This window comes from Emys orbicularis, chromosome 11, assembly GCF_028017835.1.
Source record: "Emys orbicularis isolate rEmyOrb1 chromosome 11, rEmyOrb1.hap1, whole genome shotgun sequence".
NCBI lineage: Eukaryota > Metazoa > Chordata > Testudines > Emydidae > Emys > Emys orbicularis.
In genome coordinates, this window is record NC_088693.1 from 10,054,470 (window position 1) to 10,073,338 (window position 18,869).

General features: G+C 42.7%; 1 protein-coding gene across 2 annotated transcripts in view; it reads right to left on the bottom strand.

Moving 5' to 3' along the window:
• Positions 1-1,753: 1,753 nt before the first annotated feature.
• Positions 1,754-18,869, bottom strand: part of HSPBAP1 (HSPB1 associated protein 1) — a 60,733-nt gene continuing 43,617 nt past the window's right edge. Inside the window, exons 5-8 of one of the 2 annotated variants that reach the window (XM_065413479.1) lie at positions 16,527-16,644; positions 6,687-6,770; positions 2,537-2,647; positions 1,754-2,351 (exon numbers count right to left, since the gene is read on the bottom strand). In XM_065413479.1, the coding sequence (XP_065269551.1) occupies positions 1,797-2,351; positions 2,537-2,647; positions 6,687-6,770; positions 16,527-16,644 (868 nt within the window). In that variant the 3' untranslated portion in view covers positions 1,754-1,796. Of the gene's footprint in view, positions 2,352-2,536; positions 2,648-6,686; positions 6,771-16,526; positions 16,699-18,869 lie in introns of both variants that reach the window. The other variant, XM_065413478.1, reaches the window with a different exon arrangement.

Sequence of the window (18,869 nt, forward strand, 5' to 3'; positions counted from 1 at the left end):
AAGCTAAAATTAGGACAAGTGCCATTCTGAAGTGCTGCCGCAGGTCAAGCAAAGACATTAAGCATTTCAGGGGAATTTTAAGTGACTTTCCCAACTGTGTTTTATTGTAATGTTCTTGCGAAGATCCTCCAGCTAGACATATCCTATGATGAAAACAACCCTGAGTTCACCATGTGTTAATCCCCCAAGACCATGCTTCAGAGAGCAACACCGTAGCTTCAAAAAGATTCTGCACAGCTTCTAAACTTGTGATCAGACCCTTGCTGTGGACCGGAGAAAATAAAATATGCTTTTTCCAGGATATACAAAGATGGATTTCCTCCCAACTTCCCTGGAAACCTGCTGAAAAAACAAATCAATGAGTCTAAAATAGCCCACTGTATGAAGAGGGATTCAAATTTGCTATGATCTGAACAGCCGCTCAGAGGGTCTGAGCCGAGGGAGGACTGCAGAACTTACACCACTAACATTTTTTCATATTTCATATGGAGTAGCTGGTTTTCATGCATTTTCCATTTCATGTACTATTCCTTTCCTGACTCTTTTTAAATCCTCATTGTAAAACTATCTTCTTGGCTATATTTCCCTGTGCTGTAGCCCAACCTACCTGAGGACCACCTCCTGCTCCCTGTAGGTTCTTTTCACACCCCACCACAGAACTTTTTATTGGAGCCAGCCAGCACTGGCTGGAGAGAGAATAGGGTTAGTGTACCAAAGTAGTGCATGATTCAATACATCTCCCTGGCAGCTTTGGTTCGGAGATTGAAGCTGCCCTACTATCTGGTAGACGACAGCTGTTTTTCCCCTGGGATGAAACTTCCTTTCGGGTACAGTTATTGCTGTGTCTGCGCCGCTGAATCAAGCCCAACATTCCATGAAATGCTGAAGTGGATTAATTACATCCTACTCTGTTGTTTTCCAGTTTTGACCATGGCCATAAAGTACTGGGTGCTACAAGATCTTAACTCCCCATAGTTATTGCCTTTTGCAGGATTACGCCTGTTTCAGTGACAGGATACTCTGGGACCAAGTGCTGGTGTTCACCTCAGGAGTAGTTTTTTTGCCACGTACTGAGAATCTGTTGTCCAGGTGTGTATCAATTTCTAGGCTCCACTCATACAGTCATAGCATTTAAGGCCATAAGGGACCATCAGATCATCTAGTCTGACCTCCTGTATATCACAGTCCATCAGCACCACCCAGAACCCACACACTAAACCCAACAACTGAAATTAGACCTAAGTATTGCAACCCCCAGGAAACTAGACTATTATGAGACACAGGCAGAGAATAGGAGGCATAGAAGTACACCAGTGCCTACTGTCTGACTCATTCTCTCATTAGCCTGTGCATGAGTTTGTTTGAACCCCATATAAATTGAGGCTCCACATATCTGTTATAGGTTTAAACTAATTATTAGGTTACAGGACACTTAAGATACACTCCACAAATTGGAACCATGTTGTAACCCAATCGGGACAATTGTGTAGCCGCTGGGTATTTTATATTTCTAATCAGATGGATCCCAAAGGGGCTTTGTTTTATCTCTATTAGTTGTCTCTGCCTAATGTTATTTATTTATTCTTGTTTCAGGTATTTATTTTTATTCTGCCATTTAACCATTTGAAATATGGTGTTGGTCTGGGGCCTTACATGCATTCCCAAGCATACTTGTCTATATCTTAAAAAATATGCAAATTTTTTAAAAAAAAGTAAAATATTCAATTACTAGTGAGTTAAAAAACCCAGAACAAACCTGCCAGTTTTTCTTTATTTAGAAATGATAAAATACTCTATCAAACTCTCTCTCTCTCCAACAAGAGACCAGCCACTAAACTGACGACTTGTGGATTAACCAAACAATCTAACAAGTCATTTGTTGAAATGGCCATTTGTGAAGAGTTTGCAGTGCTGTCTGAATCTGTTTGATCTGCAAGTGTTTCGCAGTCATTACTCATTACCGATTGCTTCCCAGTGCAGCGTGATTTTCCAAAATGTCCTTCTTCATTTTTGCTGAGAAGGTCTCTAGAGTCACTTTCCACTGCTCCTGCCGCCACTGAGCTTGCTTCTTGAGACTGTGGTAATACTGGAATAAGATGCACCCCAAAAGGTATTTTCTCAAACTTTTTTGCTTTAACCACTGTAAAACCAGCTTCATGGGTTCCTGATTTATAGTCCTCTGGTTTGGTGTTGACTTGTATTTTCCTTCTTTTACATGAAGATGCCTCCTTCTCTGTATCATGAGTGCTGGGATCTCTGTCCTCTGATACAGTTACCTTTTGATATTCTAAATATGCAGACATTGCTCCATTTAAGTACTGAAGATTGATTTCATGGGATGTTGCCTCGACCTAAACAAGCAAACAAAAATAAACAGAGTGAACAAGCTGTACGTTTCTATTCAATGCTATGCTTCTTCTTAGCTGTATGAAAGGCACTTAATTTATTACACAGGAAAAAAAGACTCATAGTAAGTTTAAAAGAAATGTCAGTAACTCCAGGCTATTGCTGCTAATGGAAACAAAAGGGAACTTACTTCTGTAGGATTCAGCCAGGCATCCACAGGACTGGGGTTTTCTGCAGATTTTATGGCACACACTAGTGTTCGAGTTATTGCCTCTTCCACCCGGGCTTTGTGGTCTGCATCCTATCCCAAGGAAATAAAAGGTAAATGGAGAAAATGTGGCACTTTGCACCCTTTAGAAAGCCTTGGAGGACCTTGGAAAGGACCAAACCAAGAGCCTTAACTTGAAAATCCTTCTTAACACAAGAAATCATGGGATTACTTACATGAAGAAGAGGTTGCAAGAGGGATTATTTTGTTAATTAAATCTGATACCTCATAAATTATACAGCATATGAATGCTGTTGAATTTCTAATGATATGCATTTATATAGCCCCTTTAATCTAGATGGACCCCAATAGCATTTTACAAAATTATACATATAAATATTTTAAACACTTGAACCACAAAGGATATTACTGTGAGATAGCAAATACCTTGGGGCTACTAAGGCACATGACTAAGTCCTATGAAAATTCAGGAAGCTTGTTGTCATTTGACAGTAACAGAAGCCCACTAATACGTTGTTGCAGTTTTAAATAGCAACAGAAGGAAAAACAAATGTTTCCTTCCTGGAAGGATGCTGATGGGCTTCTGCTAAACTAAAAAAATCAGTAATTGATACAGCTTTGCAAATGTGAAGAGAATGTATAAAATGACATAAAACAAAACTCATCCCGCGGTGGCAGCTCCTGTCTCACGGGGCCAGGCCTGAGGGCCTACTCCAGTTTGGTCCAGCCACTCTCTGGTCATGATGGAGGGACACCTGGGTCAAATCTGAGTGGTACTATGACCCTGCACGCCAGATTGCAATGACCAGAAAGGAGAACCGGGCCCAGCCCTGTGAGACAGGAGCTGCCGCTGTGGGGTGAGTGCAGGGCAGGCTTGCTCTGCAATACCGCAGGGCCTCCCACTCTCCTGGCAGGCAGGATAACACAAAATAACATGACATTCCCAAAAAAATAAAATGAAAAATTATAAAAAGATTAAGAGTTTTATGGGGCTCTTGTAATTGATTCTTGCGTGGTACAGACCTTGAATTCTTCCTTCATCCCTTGGCCAGCTAGACATGGGCTAATTTGGGATTTTAGAACAGAGAAACATAATTTTGAATGACAGTCCGTTGTCTTCCACTTTCTATTTAACTGAATAGCTTAGAGGCAGTGGAGGGGTAGTTAGAAGGGAAGGAGGTTGATCAGGGTGTGCGGTGTTGATTAGCACTCAGATATCACAGTGATGAGTACAATAGAAATGGACAGATAATTTAAGAGTCACTTGGGCTCTTAGGGGGAAAAGCAGGAAAAAAAGGAAGATGTACCATAAGTATGAGCCAGCCAGCCAGCCATGGACTGTCAAATTTTGGGTTGGGGGTTTGAAACATTAGGATGTGTCAAGCCTTATAGCTTGCTGGGAAGGGTGTTAAAGGCTGTAATGCCTCTTGGAGTTTCACAGTAGAACCTGGAATTCACGCAGAAAAATAATCTATCTTCATTTCTGCACACTAGTTTTAGGACAAAATTCTGCCATTGGTGATGTGTGTGGGGCTGTCCTAGGGGGGTATCTGTTCACATTTATTAATGTTCTTTCATAAAAACCTCCTCCCTGCCAAAATGACAACATCCTGATTGCTACATATAGTAAAGTTGTCCTCAAGGGTTAACTGGGTTACTCAGAGTAGCAGCCATGCTCTATTCCTCTCTTCTTGTCTAGTTAGAGGGAATTGACTCCCCCTTCCCTTCTAGGCTCTGTTGTGATGTAGTAAAATAAAGCAGCACGTTCCCAGCCTGCAGTCCTGTGAGTAGACTTATTTTTGTTGCACTGAGCAATCCCTTTGCAAAACTACACATGTAAACGGTTAATATTTTTCAAGGTATTGTGATCTTGGGAGTCATCCGACTGTGCTAAATCCTGGGGCTGCATTAATCATGTGACTTAGTTCGTTAGAAAGCAGGGCTTGAATCTGTCACATTATGTTGAAAACAAATTAAACTTCTACTCTTATTCTAAAAAGTCTTGGCAAAATAATTAATGGTATCACTAGGATGATGCTGGCATGACACGCATCTGTCAAAGTGAAAGCGGCTGGTTACAGCTCCAAGTGAGAGAACTGCTTGAATAGGTAATGGAAACGTTCTCAATATTATATTTTAGTGCCCGTGTCATGAATTACTTTCATAGATGGATTGCCCACATCTAAAAACAATGTTGCTGTCACCTGCAAGGATAATAGGCTGTAATCAACTGTCACCTGTGCCACAATGATTACATTGCACTCCTTTCTAAGGTTCAGCGACTGTGCAATTTGCTTATTAGCCAAAGTCATTTATTTTGTTTGTGGGGGCTTTTAATTTTTGATATCTTATTAGGAAACTCCAACAGACTCTATTCAAATTGGACTCCCATTGTGTTTAGTCAGAGCTTTGCCTTAGTAAGGGTTGCAGAATTTGGCTCTATTTTATTGTACCAGTGGATAACAAAATGAGAAAATAGTAAGGGAAAGGAAACAAAAATATGTCCAACAAATAGCTCTATCACTCTGTATTTAAATGTCTAGTACAATGGGCCCGACTCCGACCTTCAACTCCTGAGTGGTGCAGTTCAAGAGGCGGAGCCCAGTTTAGGGATGAGGAGGGGGCTTTAAAGTCACCTTTGCATTCTAGACACTGACCGAGGCACCCCCAGTCGCTGGCACAAATCAGAACTGCCTCAGGGCCTGTATAAATTTATGACAGCCTTGAATGGCTGCCTGTAGGCTGCCTTGCTGACCCAGAACAGAGGGAATGCAGTGTTCCTAGATGCCCCCTGTACGTGACACTGTGTAAGCGACTGGCATAGGACTGCTACACATTGTTCTTATAGCTGAATATCCCTTACAATGAGAATTCTTTCATAGGAGGATCCACCCAGGTTTGAACCCCTCTGTTCTTCCAGAGCAGTATAAAGATGCCAGAAGATGGCCCAGAAAAGGGGCTAGCCCTGTATAACTCATTCAGTACTTCAGATTTCTGTCCTAGTAAAGCCTGTTTCTTTAGCCACTTTAATAGTATTTCATACTGCGATAGTGTTCATGATAACATGATTTGGGTTTAAAAACATTGTGGCGTATTGAGACTATATCACTGGAACGATCACATATCTATTGGTTAACAAACACAGTAAAAAATCAACGCCTAGAGAAAAGAGAAATTAACTAAGCCAGAAAATCCAATACAAGCACAATCTCCACTCTCAGGAAGATGTGAATTAAACATTCCAGGCAGTCGTATTCTTTGCCATTTTGTTTGTCATTTAGGCCCTGATCTGGCAAAGCACTTAAGCATATGGAAGGCGTCAAGCTCATGCTTAAGTCCATCCCTGTTCAGCAAAGCAATTAAACACATGCTTAAATGTTAACCTGTGACTTCAATGGGACATAAGCATATGCCTTTTTTTTGTCCCATTAAAGTCACAGTTTAAAATTAAGCATGTGTTTAATTGCTTTGCTGAATAGGGTGAATGTAAGGACATGCTTGAGTTCAAGTGCTCTGCTCAATCAGGGCCTTAAATTCTGAGCTTTCAAATCCTTATTCATGTAAAGTCTGACTGATCATGTTGTTCAGGGGTAGAGCCTGCCTACTCCCTTGCCAAGCCATGAATGCAGCTGCTAGGCATGGGGCAAGATTAAGGGAGCCTCTACAAGGCTCCTTGTAGTCCAGTGTAAGGATTTAGAGGAAGAGCTGGGCCAGTGGATGCATGATTCAAGCTCCTTCCTCAAGAGCAGACATGTGATAACTCTGTGACCTGGTCAAATTCCCCTCTGTAGTATTAGTTAGAGAAGTTCTTCTGCTTCCTTACTAAAAACATCCAGGCAAACACAAACAGTTGTGCAATGTATTGGCCCAGCATGGCTGCATTCTAGTGATGGGTGATAAATAATCCTTCTATAAACACAAGTCTGTAAAGTGTGTTGGGATCCCTCTGGATGAAAAGTGCTATGAAAACGTTAGATTATAAACCACTCTGTGGCTCATCGTATCATCAGATGTGGGGCAGAATTATTTATTTTTAACCAGTGAGCCTACGCTATATGGCATATGCTTTGTAGCTTAAGAACCCCATAGCAATGACTTAAAAGGAACGTACCAGTTCAATCCAAGAGTTTATACTGACTGTGATGGGGTCAACGCTTTCTACATAGTGCCACCAGTGTCTGGGAACAAACAGGACCTGAAATGAAGGGACACAGTCATTAGAATAGCAGCAGGAATCTTCCTTTTTCAAATACTGTAGCAAATGGTCTACTAAACCTCTAGTGTAACAGTAATATTTCCCTTATTTAGAAGGAAGTTGGAAGAGTATTCCCAGTCTGAAACAGTCAGGCAAAAATGATGGTAAAGTCTCATTAGCAAAGCACCATACTGTACCCAGAATCATTAAAAGAAAGCAAATGTTATTTGTATATACCTTTCATCCAAAGAGTTCAAACACGAATACATTTCACCTGTGAGGTAACAGCAAGCTTTTTATGTAGATGGACACACAGAGGTTAAATGATTTGCCCAAGGTCACATAAGAGGTTAGCCAGGTCTACAATGCAGGGGGTCTGACTTTCATTTCTCCCTCAAGCTCAGCATATTCCACTGTTTCACAATGTCAGTAGCTACTGTGTATGACAGTGGACACAGTCCTGTACTACCTCTTATCCGAAACAGGGTTGTAACCCCATAACTGTTTCAGTTAAGTGAGGGCCAGATGCATAAAAAGCTGCCAGCTGGCTTAGCAGGACATTAGAGAAAGTCCTAACCATACCCTGCTGAGCAAGGACTCTTTGTAGACTCTCCAGTTTAGTAGGCTTTCCAGTTTCTTTATAAAGACTGCCAAGCTGGCTTCCCCAGGAAGTCAGTATTCTAAAGTTCTTCTAAGTGATTAATAATGTGCAGCTCTAATTCTGGTGAATAACTATCCTTTATTACACTTGTCAAATTTAGTAGACTATTTAAAAAATAAGATGCCCTAAAAAATCATGACTATCTAGTTTAGATCAGAGCTATATTACTATATTAGTGTGATATTTTTGACATAAAATTGATTTTAAACCTTGGCTTTTATGGTACAAAGACATTAATGTTGTTTTGATGATATAGTACTAGCTTTATAGATTGCAGAACACTAGATTAACATAGGGTTATCAAGAACAGCATAAAAGACTGTTTCTGAACAGGTAAGAAAATGGTTGGACTATAGAGACAGTAAAAATATACACTTCAGTAAGGGGAAGAGCAGCAATGATTTTTATCTGAACTATAGCCATTTTTTTTCTTGCTAGACACAAATTACTTATAAGAATGTCCTATCATCAAGATAACCACCTTTTCAGATAATACAGTACTGGGTTGACTAGAAAACTATGTGGAAAAAGACCAATGAGGCCCCTGTTCTACAAACACTTACACATTTAACTTTATGGACATGAGTGGTCTCATTTAAGTCAATTAAGCACCTGCATAAATGTAGCATCAGGGCTGTGAGCTGGGTTAATTTTGGATGATGAGCTGAAATACGGCTCACGAGTTTCCATTTAAAACAAGCGAAAGGCTATAGATGTTTGAGGGTCAAGAATATTCAGAAAGTAACCTTAACCTCATGCAGCTTACAGACCAGAGTAAGCGGCTGATCTGAGCAAGAACAGACCGAATCATGCAGCTGTGAGCACAATGCATACTTGCCATTAAACAAACCAAATGTTAAAATGTAGATGTGGTGCAGAAGTCCAAAGATGTTACAGATCCTTCCAGTTGCTAGAGATGGATCACAATGGTGTTAATTCAGGGAAGTTCTATGGCCTGTGTTATACAGGAGGTCAGACTAGATGATAAGGTCCTCTCTGGTCTCAGAATCTATGACTATAGTCCCCAGTTTTAGAGTTTGAACTTGATCTACCAAAGTCAATAGCAAAACTCTAAGCACCCAATAGTCATTTACACTAAGGCCACTTCACACCATCACTCAGGAGTGTAATTTATACTTCCAGAGCGGTGTGAATGAGCATCAGAATAAATGAGAAACAGGCCCTAAGGTGCAGCGTGAAATCCTGGCCCCACTGATGTCAACAGTAAAACTCCTATTGACCAGGATTTCACTTTGAAAGTTCTGATATATTAGCTGGTGACAGGAAGGGGGAGTAGAGAGAAGATATATAAGGATATAATATTCTTAGACTTCTGTACGACATTTGACTTGGGGTCACACTTGGGATTTGATTAAAATAACTAGACCAATATAAAATTAACATGGCACACATGAAATGGATTTAAAGCTGGCCGATAGGTCTTAAATGTAATTGTAAATGGAGAATCGTCATTGAGCAGGTGTGTTTCTAGTAGGGTCCCACAGGAATCAGTTCTTGGCCTATGCTATTTAATGTTTTTATTAATGATTTTATGTTTTTTCCCCCATCATCAATGATAAAGTTGCAGATGACACAAAAATTGGGGGAGTGGTAAATAATGAAGGGGAGAGGCCACAAATACAGAGCTGTCTGGATCGCCTGATAGGCTGACAGCAAGCAAACAATGGTGTGTTTTAATATGGCTACATGTATACAGCCAAAGAACGTTGGCCATACTTAACAGGATTATTCCCATTTTACAGATGAGGAAACGGAGGCACAGGGAGAAGTGACTTGTTCAACATCATGTAACAAATCAGTGGCAGAGCTAGGACTAGAACCCTGGTCTCCTGAGTACTAGGGAAAGGGTGATGGCAAGGAAGCAAAAGCAAGATAACATAAATTGGTAAGTGCAGAAATGCTTAAATACAAGGTGCTGTTTGGAGAAATGAATTGGATGTAAGGAACGGAAGGTTGTGAAGGCAGTCTGGCCTTTCGGTGTGGCTGGTCTCTGGTTGCAGGAGCAGAAGAGGGGATTTCATGTGCCATTACATCAAATGTAATAATTGTAAAGGATGTATATATCTGGAGCCAGCACTGTTTCCTTACAGAATTTTTGGGGCAGCTACAAAGCTTTGACTGCAAGAGGAAAAGTAGGAAACATAAATAAGAAGCAGCGAGAACAGCTGGGTTTAGTAAGCATATGATCATTAAAATCAGAATTTATGCTAGCAAGAAATGTGGAATTATTAAAGGTAATAGGCAAATCTTTAGGGAAGTTGCAAGACATAGCAAAAAAGTGATCACAGACACCTGTGTGCAAAAAATAACCTGTATGGGGCTGTCCATAAATTATGTAACACATTTTTTGGTGATTTTTCAAGACCCCTCCATCCCTTGTAACACTGTAACACTGAAACAAAACACACAAAATTAAAGACCCATCCACCCCTTAGTGCAGGGGTACCCAACCTACAGCCCGCGGGCCATACACGGCCCACCAGAGCATTTCATAAGGCCCGTGGCTTGCTTCAACACAGTATACTAACAGCTGATTCATTAGCATTTTGTCATCATGTTTACACACTTGTGTAAACTAAAATGATGTAAACAGACAGTACTGTACATAGGTTGTTTCAATCTAAACACAGATGAAACAAGAAGGATTTAAAATATAAATCAATACAGGTGACTTTAAATCTTATTAAAATATGCTGAATCTGTTTGGCCCACGCAAGGTTGTGCTTAGGTTTAGATTGCCCTCCTGTGTAATAAAGATTGGGCACCATCTGCCCTAATGAGTTACATAAATTATGGACAGCCCCTAAGGGAACAAAACCGGCTGAACACGGGGAATATTTCAGATCAGAGAGAGAAATGGAAAGGTAGGGATCTTCATATGCCTAGTTTTACAGAAAGGAAAGCAAAAACTTCATCAGATCTCCAAATGAAACAAAACAGAGTTCCATACCTTTGTGCTCCTTCAAAGTGGAGCATACATATTTAACAACATCTGAAAATCAATGGGAAACATGCTGGTAAACCACAGTGAAATTGAAGGAATAGGGGTAAATGTTTAGCGTACAGATCTACGGACGTTGGTGAAAGATTAAGTCAAAAAGCAAAGCACAGACAGAATAATGTCAAGCTGAGAAAGAATTCGCTGTTGGCATGCTTTTCACTCACGCCACTTGGTTGCAGGGGTTGGAAAAGAAAGATACAAAACTAAATAAACAATCAGATAGAAGCAACTCAGATAATTGTAATATTCTGGCTAGTGGATGGCAGATATAGCTCATCGCAGATAAAGGCAAACTAACGCAATTGCACAAATCTCCTGAAAAAGATAAAACGAAAGGGCAAAACATTAGAGCACAGATAGAGAGATAACTTCTATAGAGTAAATGGAATGATGGATTTGTATATCCAGAGCCACATAATGGGTTGGAACTGCTACTGAAACTTCCAATGCAAATGGAAGGTGCTGATAGTCTCGCTTTTTAAAGAAAACGCTGAGCTTCCCGAGGAGTGAAGTAATCACTGCTTGTCACAAAGAGATATTTGGTAATCAGAAAGTGATGCACAGAGAACTTGGGTGGTGAAGGTGGCAATTTAAAAATTCCAAGGCCAGCTCAGCTTATTACAGTGGTCTTCCCTCTCTGAGTGCACCCACTATTGCGGCAACTGTGGCAGATGCTGACAGAGCTATCCCGTTCTTGCATCCTTCAACAGAGCCTCTTAAAGAGTACGTCTACACTGTAATAAAAAGACCCATGGCACAACCACAGCTGGCCCAGGACAGCTGACTTGGGCTTGCGGAGCTCAGGCTGCAGAGCTAAAAATGGCAGTGTAGACGCTTGGACTGGAGCCTGGTGTCTGAAACCTTGTGAGGGGGGTGGGTCTCAGATATCTACAATGTGATTTTTAGCCCTACGAGCCCAAGTCAATTTGACCTAGGCTCTGAGACTTGGTGTCCTGGGTTTTTATTGCAATGTAAATGTACCCTGGTAGGGCGGTGCACCACAAGGTTCTCCCGTCCTCCCATTCACAACAGCTTGGCTTGTCTCCACTTCTTCTCACACACTGCAGGAGAACTGGGCTGCTATCACAGCTGCAGCAGTAGGCAACAGCTATCTGGTAGGGGAGCCAACTTGAGCAGCCTCAGTGAAATACCGGGGAGCGGACAGCATGGTGGGTCAAGAGGTACTAGACCAGGGGATGGAAGGATTGATGGAATGGGAGGGAACAGTATGTAGTTAGTAGATTTCCTTATTGATGGGTACAGGGAGGAGTGGAGCTGATGGATTTTTTTTCATGGGGAAGGTGATGGGTGAGTCAGCCAGGGATTTGGCTTCAAGATTAGGCTAGATAAGTTCATGGAGGGAATGGTTTGATGGGATAACGTGATTTTAGTCAATTAGGCAATACCGTGCCATCGCTGGTAAAATGAGGGTCCGGCTGGAGATTCTTGCCTGTATGCTCGGGGTTCTACTGATCGCCATATTTGGGGTCGGGAAGGAATTTTCCTCCAGGATAGATTGGCAGAGGCCCTGGAGGTTTTTCGCCTTCCTCCGCAGCATAGGGCAGGGGTCGCAAGCTGGAGGATTCTCTGCGACTTGAAGTCTTTAAATCACGATCTGGAGACTTCAACAGCTGAGTTAAGGGAAAGTGGGTGGGTCAGCCTTTGTGGCCTGCATCATGCGGGAGGTCAGACTAGATGACCATAATGGTCCCTTCTGACCTTAAAGTCTATGAGTCTATTTTTCACATATTTTGCTGATCGAGGTGAACAATTTTTTGAGGCAACCTATTCTGGCAGCTCAACATCGATAATGACATAAATCCACTACCAGTTGCTCCACCTCGTCCAACTTTTCTGTACCTGATAGGCTTGTTCTGATGTTTAACTGAACCAAGCAGATGCTGCACTGTGTTAGCACGAGCCCACTCCGTAGGGCAGTGTGAGAGGCTGCTCTGCAGTCACATGCACCGCTCCCCCAAAAGAGTTGTTTTATCCATGTTAATCAAACGGCCTCACCTCCAACACTTCTGGATTCTTCTTTAGTTAAAATCATTCAAACTCCCAGTTCAAGCTCAGAGGGATTTTGCTGTAACATTTTACTGACTTTTAACAAGAGCTTGAATAGATTCTGTTTCCTGTATTCCTGACCTGCTCTTTATTTTCAAGGGTATTTATGTAGAGACAGGAACTTTGTTGATCAAGAATTTATCTGCTCTTGCTTATTACTTGGGGCCAATTCCTGAAGTGCTAAAAAGCTGGTTACTCAGGTAAAACCCTCATTGAAATCAGTGCGAGTTTTGCCTGCCTAAGGGCTGGGTAAGAACAAAGTAAAGAGTTCACGACCTGGCCCCACCTGAAGTCACAGTGTTGTTTGGGGTATTATTTTGTTATCTGTATTGCAGTAGGACCTAGGAACCCGAGTGACGGACCAGGACCCCATTACGCTAGGTGTTGTACAAACACAGAACAAAGAGCCTCAAAGAGCTTAGCAGAATTACTGATTGTGGAAAGAGAGGCTGGTGCGAGGACATGTATACTGTTTGTTTACAATTTTAGCAGGAAGCCAGGCAGGAGGGGAGTTGTGAGATGTTCTAGGCAGAAGCCACACAATGAAGCAGAGGGGGAGAGAGAAAGACGGAGTGTTAGTGATTCTTTATTCTGTTTTCCTTATTTTGATAAAGCTCCTTCTTCAGTGTTCCTTCTTTCTGTGATTCTTTACTATTGATCACATTACGTGGGGGATGTAATGACAGGAGCATCAGAGCCTGAGAAGTTAGGAGGAGACAGTAACGGGAGGTGGGGCGAAGGGAAACAATGATCAATAATTCTTTGCAATTATATACCATCTTAAAGTATTTTACAGGCATTAAATTTAAGCCTCTTATTACTCTGGAAGGAGTCCAGGGAAAAGGTAGAGAAAGGGAGAGGATGAAGGGAGAATACGATGTGGCTCAGGCTTTTCTTTTTTTTAAAGTTTTTTTTGGACACATTGAATCATCTTTGAACAAAGAAACCAGAACAGCAGCATTTTGGGTGAAAACACATGGGTTTGGTGAATGAATGGATCAGCAGTCACTCACTCACTTGTGATTCTCCCCTGTGGAACAATCAAGTAATGGCTAAGGCCGCATTTTTAAAAACAGCCTCTCAATTTGCCCCTGAAATTTTGCAAATTTGCATGCAATTGTCTGAGCTTGCAATTTTGTGAATTCAGTCACTTGCAGATTTCAAACACTAGCTTTGAGACCTCCAGCTACCTGGTTGGCCCTCCAAACAGTTAGATGTCTCAGTGTTATCATGTGCATCCAAAATATATTGTGGATGCAAAATTGGAGGTTGCATTGAGGCTTTATTAGAAATTTAGCCCACAGCCACAAGTCATGTTTAAACTGAAGTCTTTTTTAAAAACTAATGCAGTCTTTATACAGCTAGTTAAATTGGGAATAGAATCCATTCTTCCAGCAATAAGGGGCTAAAGAGCACATAATGTTATAATCAAAGCACATTGTACCAATATATAATGTCTCAATGTACTAATGAGGGATACTGCATTAAACTTTGCAAATGAGCATAGAAAATTGCCTATAGCAAACTGATGAAATTAAACACATTGGCCAGAAGGTGGCATTAGAAACATTAAGTTTATTTGATATTCATAGCTGCACTCAGCCTACATGCAGTTGCTTTCCTGAATACCCAAGAATACCTTTGTCTTTATTTTTCAATCCTGTATTGTTACAGTATCTAATCCGAAACATTTTGTTCACTCTCTAAGAAGGAGTGGAGATTACTAAAAATTACCACAAAATAAATCTGATTGCAAATCCTAAAGTAATTGTATTAATTCCCATCTGAAAGAGAGAGACTGAGTGGATATCAAAGTATTTATTATTTAGGGATCTTCTCCATCATTAATAATGGCATCCTTTTAGGTTATTCCTTCCTTCTCAGTCAAACAATAAAGGGCCCAAGCCAGTAACCACCATCCTTGTGGCTGAGAAGTATGGGATGAGACCGCTCTAAGAGTTTGCTGTGGAATGGATGGAGGCACTTCCTCAGTACCGAGAGAGAGAGAGAGAGAGTGAGTGTGCGCGCACGCACATATCTCTTCATGGCACTGCATACTACTGAGCTGACCCAAGACCTTTATTCTTAACAAAGATTAATTTGTAATTAGTTTAAGCCTAATTAAGATCATATTATAGTCATTATCAAACTGAATCATTCAGACAGAGGTTATAAATTGCAATAGCAGTGCTTGGCACTGTAGATAATGCTATGCTAAATAAACACAGTTTTACTGATATTAAGCAAAAAATAATAATTTAATATCAAGCCTCCCTCCTCCCCCTTCCCCCCCCCCCCACTACTGCTGTAAGGAGGGCAAATGGCAAAACCATTCATTTAGTTTAACATAGTGTAAACTATTAATATGCTTTGCACACAATAAAATTACTTTGAAAAGGTCTAAGCTTTCTATTTTCAGGAGCACTTTACAAGAATGTGCATAGCTAAATGTAAGAAAATGGGTAACTAATGCAGTAAATGGCTAGAAGTTGAAGCTAGACAAATTCAGACTGGAAATAAGGCATACATTTTTTAACGGTGAGAGTAATTAACCATTGGAACAATTTACCAAGGTTCGTGGTGGATTCTCGAAAAGGGACACTGGTGGCTCCGGTCAGCACCACTGACCGGGCCAATAAAAGTCTGGTCGGCGGTGCTGCGGAGCTAAGACAGGCTAGTCCCTACCTCTCCTGGCTCCATGCTGCGCCCTGGAAGTGGCCAGCTGGTCTGGCTCCTAGGCAGGGGGGCCATGGGGCTTCGCGCACTGCCCCCGCCCCGAGCACCGGCTCCGTGGACAACGGGAGCTGTGGGGGTGGTGTGTGTGGGCGAGAGCAGTGCGCAGAGCCACCTGCTGCGCCTCTGCCTAGGAGCCAGACCTGCTGGCCACTTCTGGGGCGCAGCGCAGAGTCAGGGCAGGCAGGAAGCCTGAGGAAAGCCCATGCCCCAGCCCTGAGCCTCCCCCCCCAACACAGAGTCCCCTCCTGCACCCCAAGCCCCTCATCTCTGGCCCCACCCCAGAGCCCTCATCCCCCCTGCACCCCAACCCCCTTCCCCAGCCCAGAGCCCCCTCCTACACCCTGAACCCCTCTGTCCCACCCCCAGCCCAGAGCCCCTTCCCGCACCCTGAAATCCACATTTCTGGCCCCACCCCAGAGCCTGCACCCCCAGTTAGATCCCTCACCCCCTCCTGCATCCCAACTCCCTGCCCCAGCCCAGTGAAAGTGAGTGAGGGTGGGGGAGAGTGAGCCACCGAGGGAGGGGGAATGTAGTGAGTGGGAGACAGGGCCTATGGGAAGGGGCGGGATAGGGGTGTGGCCTCAGGGAAGGGGTGGGGCTAGGGTGTTCAGTTTTGTGCGACTAGAAAGTTGGCAACCCTATGTGTGATGTTGAGCAACTCACTTATAGCTTGATTTTCAAAGACTGATTTATCAGTCCATTGGTTCCCTCATCACTAAAATAGGGTTACTAATACTCAGATACCCTTGTAAAATGCTACACAATCTTTCAATGAAGTGCACTATAAATGCAAGCATTGTCATTATAAATACTCCACTGTTAAAGCAACAAGTTGGGCAAATGTTTCCATGGTGAAGGTTATTCCTCATCATCATAACATAAACACGTTTCTTTGTTAGCTCTGCCTACTCATTAATCAAGTACACTTCACACAACATCCAGGTTTCAGAGTAGACAGGCTAGAGCACTGCTCTAGAAAGTTTCAAAACAACCTTTTTAAGAAGAGGATATGTAAGTACTTGCAAGGACTTCTATAAAACTAGGCAGCCTTTTGAGCTAGTCCTCAAAGTGTTTGCAGTTCTCATTTAAAAGTCAGGAGAAACAATAATGGTGAGCAAAGCAAGTTACTGTAGCCAGATAATTGTATTAAATCCCAAGTATACTGGGGAAGGGGAAAGCTGTTCTGTTGTCTTTTCCTAGCTCATGTTTAGCAGCATAAACTATTTACAAAAAGTTACAAAATAACGTAAAGTCTAAGTGTGGGTGGTACCTGTCCTGGATTGAGTGTAACCACATGGGCCCGGGCTTTCGTGAACCGAGGATAGTGTTTCAGATCAGGGTTCACAACGTTGACTTTGCTGAATATGCTGGATTCCTCATAAGGGATCCTAGTGGGATAAAGGAAAGTGGTGTTGCTAGGTGGGAAAAGGTGCCATCTTTTCCTGAAAGGAGAGAGAAGATAAAAGTTGATTCAATAAATGCCTGTTCTGATGGATGACTGAAGGCAATCACAAGGTTTTCAATAAAACATAAATTGGCCTGCTGTTTGCATCTCCTACACAGTAAGAACACATGCAGTTCTTACAGGCTGTTCTACTAAAAATGGTTTAAAAAAAATTCTACACATTTTTAGTTAAAAAGGAAGATTTACAGCTTCTCAACAATTAGTTTTGCAAGGGGAATAAAAAAGGTAGTCTGTAGCTCTTCCATTTAGTTTCTCCTTCCTTCTACAGAGCACGTGAATAACCTACAAATATTCAGGGCAACTCTACACTACAAAATTAAGTCAACTTAAGTTACGTCGACACACAGCCACTGTAGTAATTAAATTTTTTGCATGGTCACACTAACTCCTTCTGTCGGCAGTGCACGTCCTAACCAGGGGTGCTTGCACCGATTTAACTGTCTGCGTGGGGTACTGACAGCCGGAGCCCTGGGCAGCGGGGCTCCGGCTGTCAGCTAGAACAGTCTGAAGTAAGCAACGCAGTGTCTACACTGACACCGCACCAACCTAACTACATCAACCTAAGTGCTACACCTCGAGGAGGTGGAATTGTTAAGTCAGTGTAGTGGGCGGCTTACATCAGCGGGAGTAAAGTGTAAGCGTAGACTCTTAGAGAGTTAGGCCTCAAAATGTTCACAACACCTGACATTTTTCCTATGAACCATGATCTCATGGATGAAGAATAAATTTTCACTAAGTAAATATATTTTGATTCACTAATTGACTGTCTGCAATATCCCTGCTTGCTATAAGTAGCGGGCACTGTACGTATGTGATGTTGATAGTAATAGGAGTACAATTTTGATATTCTGCTACATGTTGTCGTCTACATTTCTTAGGCCTGGTCTACACTACGACTTTAATTCGGATTTAGCAGCGTTAATTCGAATTAACCCTGCACCCGTCCACACAACGGAGCCATTTAGTTCGAAATAAAGGGCGCTTAAAATCGATTTCTGTACTCCACCCCGACGAGCGGAGTAGCGCCAAAATCGATTTTGTCAGTTCAAATTAGGGGTAGTGTGGCCGCAATTCGATGGTATTGGCCTCCGGGAAGCTATCCCACAGTGCACCATTGTGACCGCTCTGGACAGCAATCTGACCTCGGATGCACTGGCCAGGTAGACAGGAAAAGCCCCGCGAACATTTGAATTTCATTTCCTGTTTGCCCAGCGTGGAGAGCACAGGTGACCACAGATAGCTCATCAGCACAGGTAACCATGCAGGCCGATAATCGAAAAAGAGCACCAGCATGGACCGTACGGGAGGTACTGGATCTGATTGCTATATGGGGAGAGGATTCAGTGCTAGCAGAACTTCGTTCAAAGAGACGAAATGCCAAAACTTTTGAAAAAATCTCCAAGGGCATGATGGAGAGAGGCCACAATAGGGACTCAGATCAGTGCCGCGTGAAAGTCAAGGAGCTCAGACAAGCCTATCAAAAAACAAAGGAGGCAAACGGTCGCTCCGGGTCAGAGCCGCGGACATGCCGCTTCTACGCCGAGCTGCATGCAATTCTAGGGGGGGGCCGCCACGACTACCCCACCTGTGACCCTGGATTCCGAGGCGGGGATAATCTCAACAGCTACACCTGAGGATTCTGCGGAGGGGGAAGAGGAGGAGGAGGACGAGCTTGCGGAGAGCACCCAGCACTCCGTTCTCCCCAACAGCCAGGATCTTTTTCTCAGCCTGACTGAAGTACCCTCCGAACCCTCCCAAGCCAGTATCCAAGACCACGACCCCATGGAAGGGACCTCAGGTGAGTTTACCTTTTAAAATATAAAACTTGTTTTAAAAGCAAGGTTTTTTAATGATTATTTTGCCCTGAGGACTTGGGATGCATTCGCAGCCAGTACAGCTACTGGAAAAGTCTGTTAACGTGTCTGGGGATGGAGCGGAAATCCTCCAGGGACATCTCCATGAAGCTCTCCTGGAGGTACTCCAAAAGCCTTGCCACAAGGTTTCTGGGCAGTGCAGCCTTATTCCGTCCTCCATGGTAGGACACTTGACCACGCCATGCTTGCAGCAAGTAATCTGGTATCATTGCCTGACAAAGCCTGGCAGCGTATGGTCCCAGTGTTTGCTGGCATTCAAGCAACATCCGTTCTT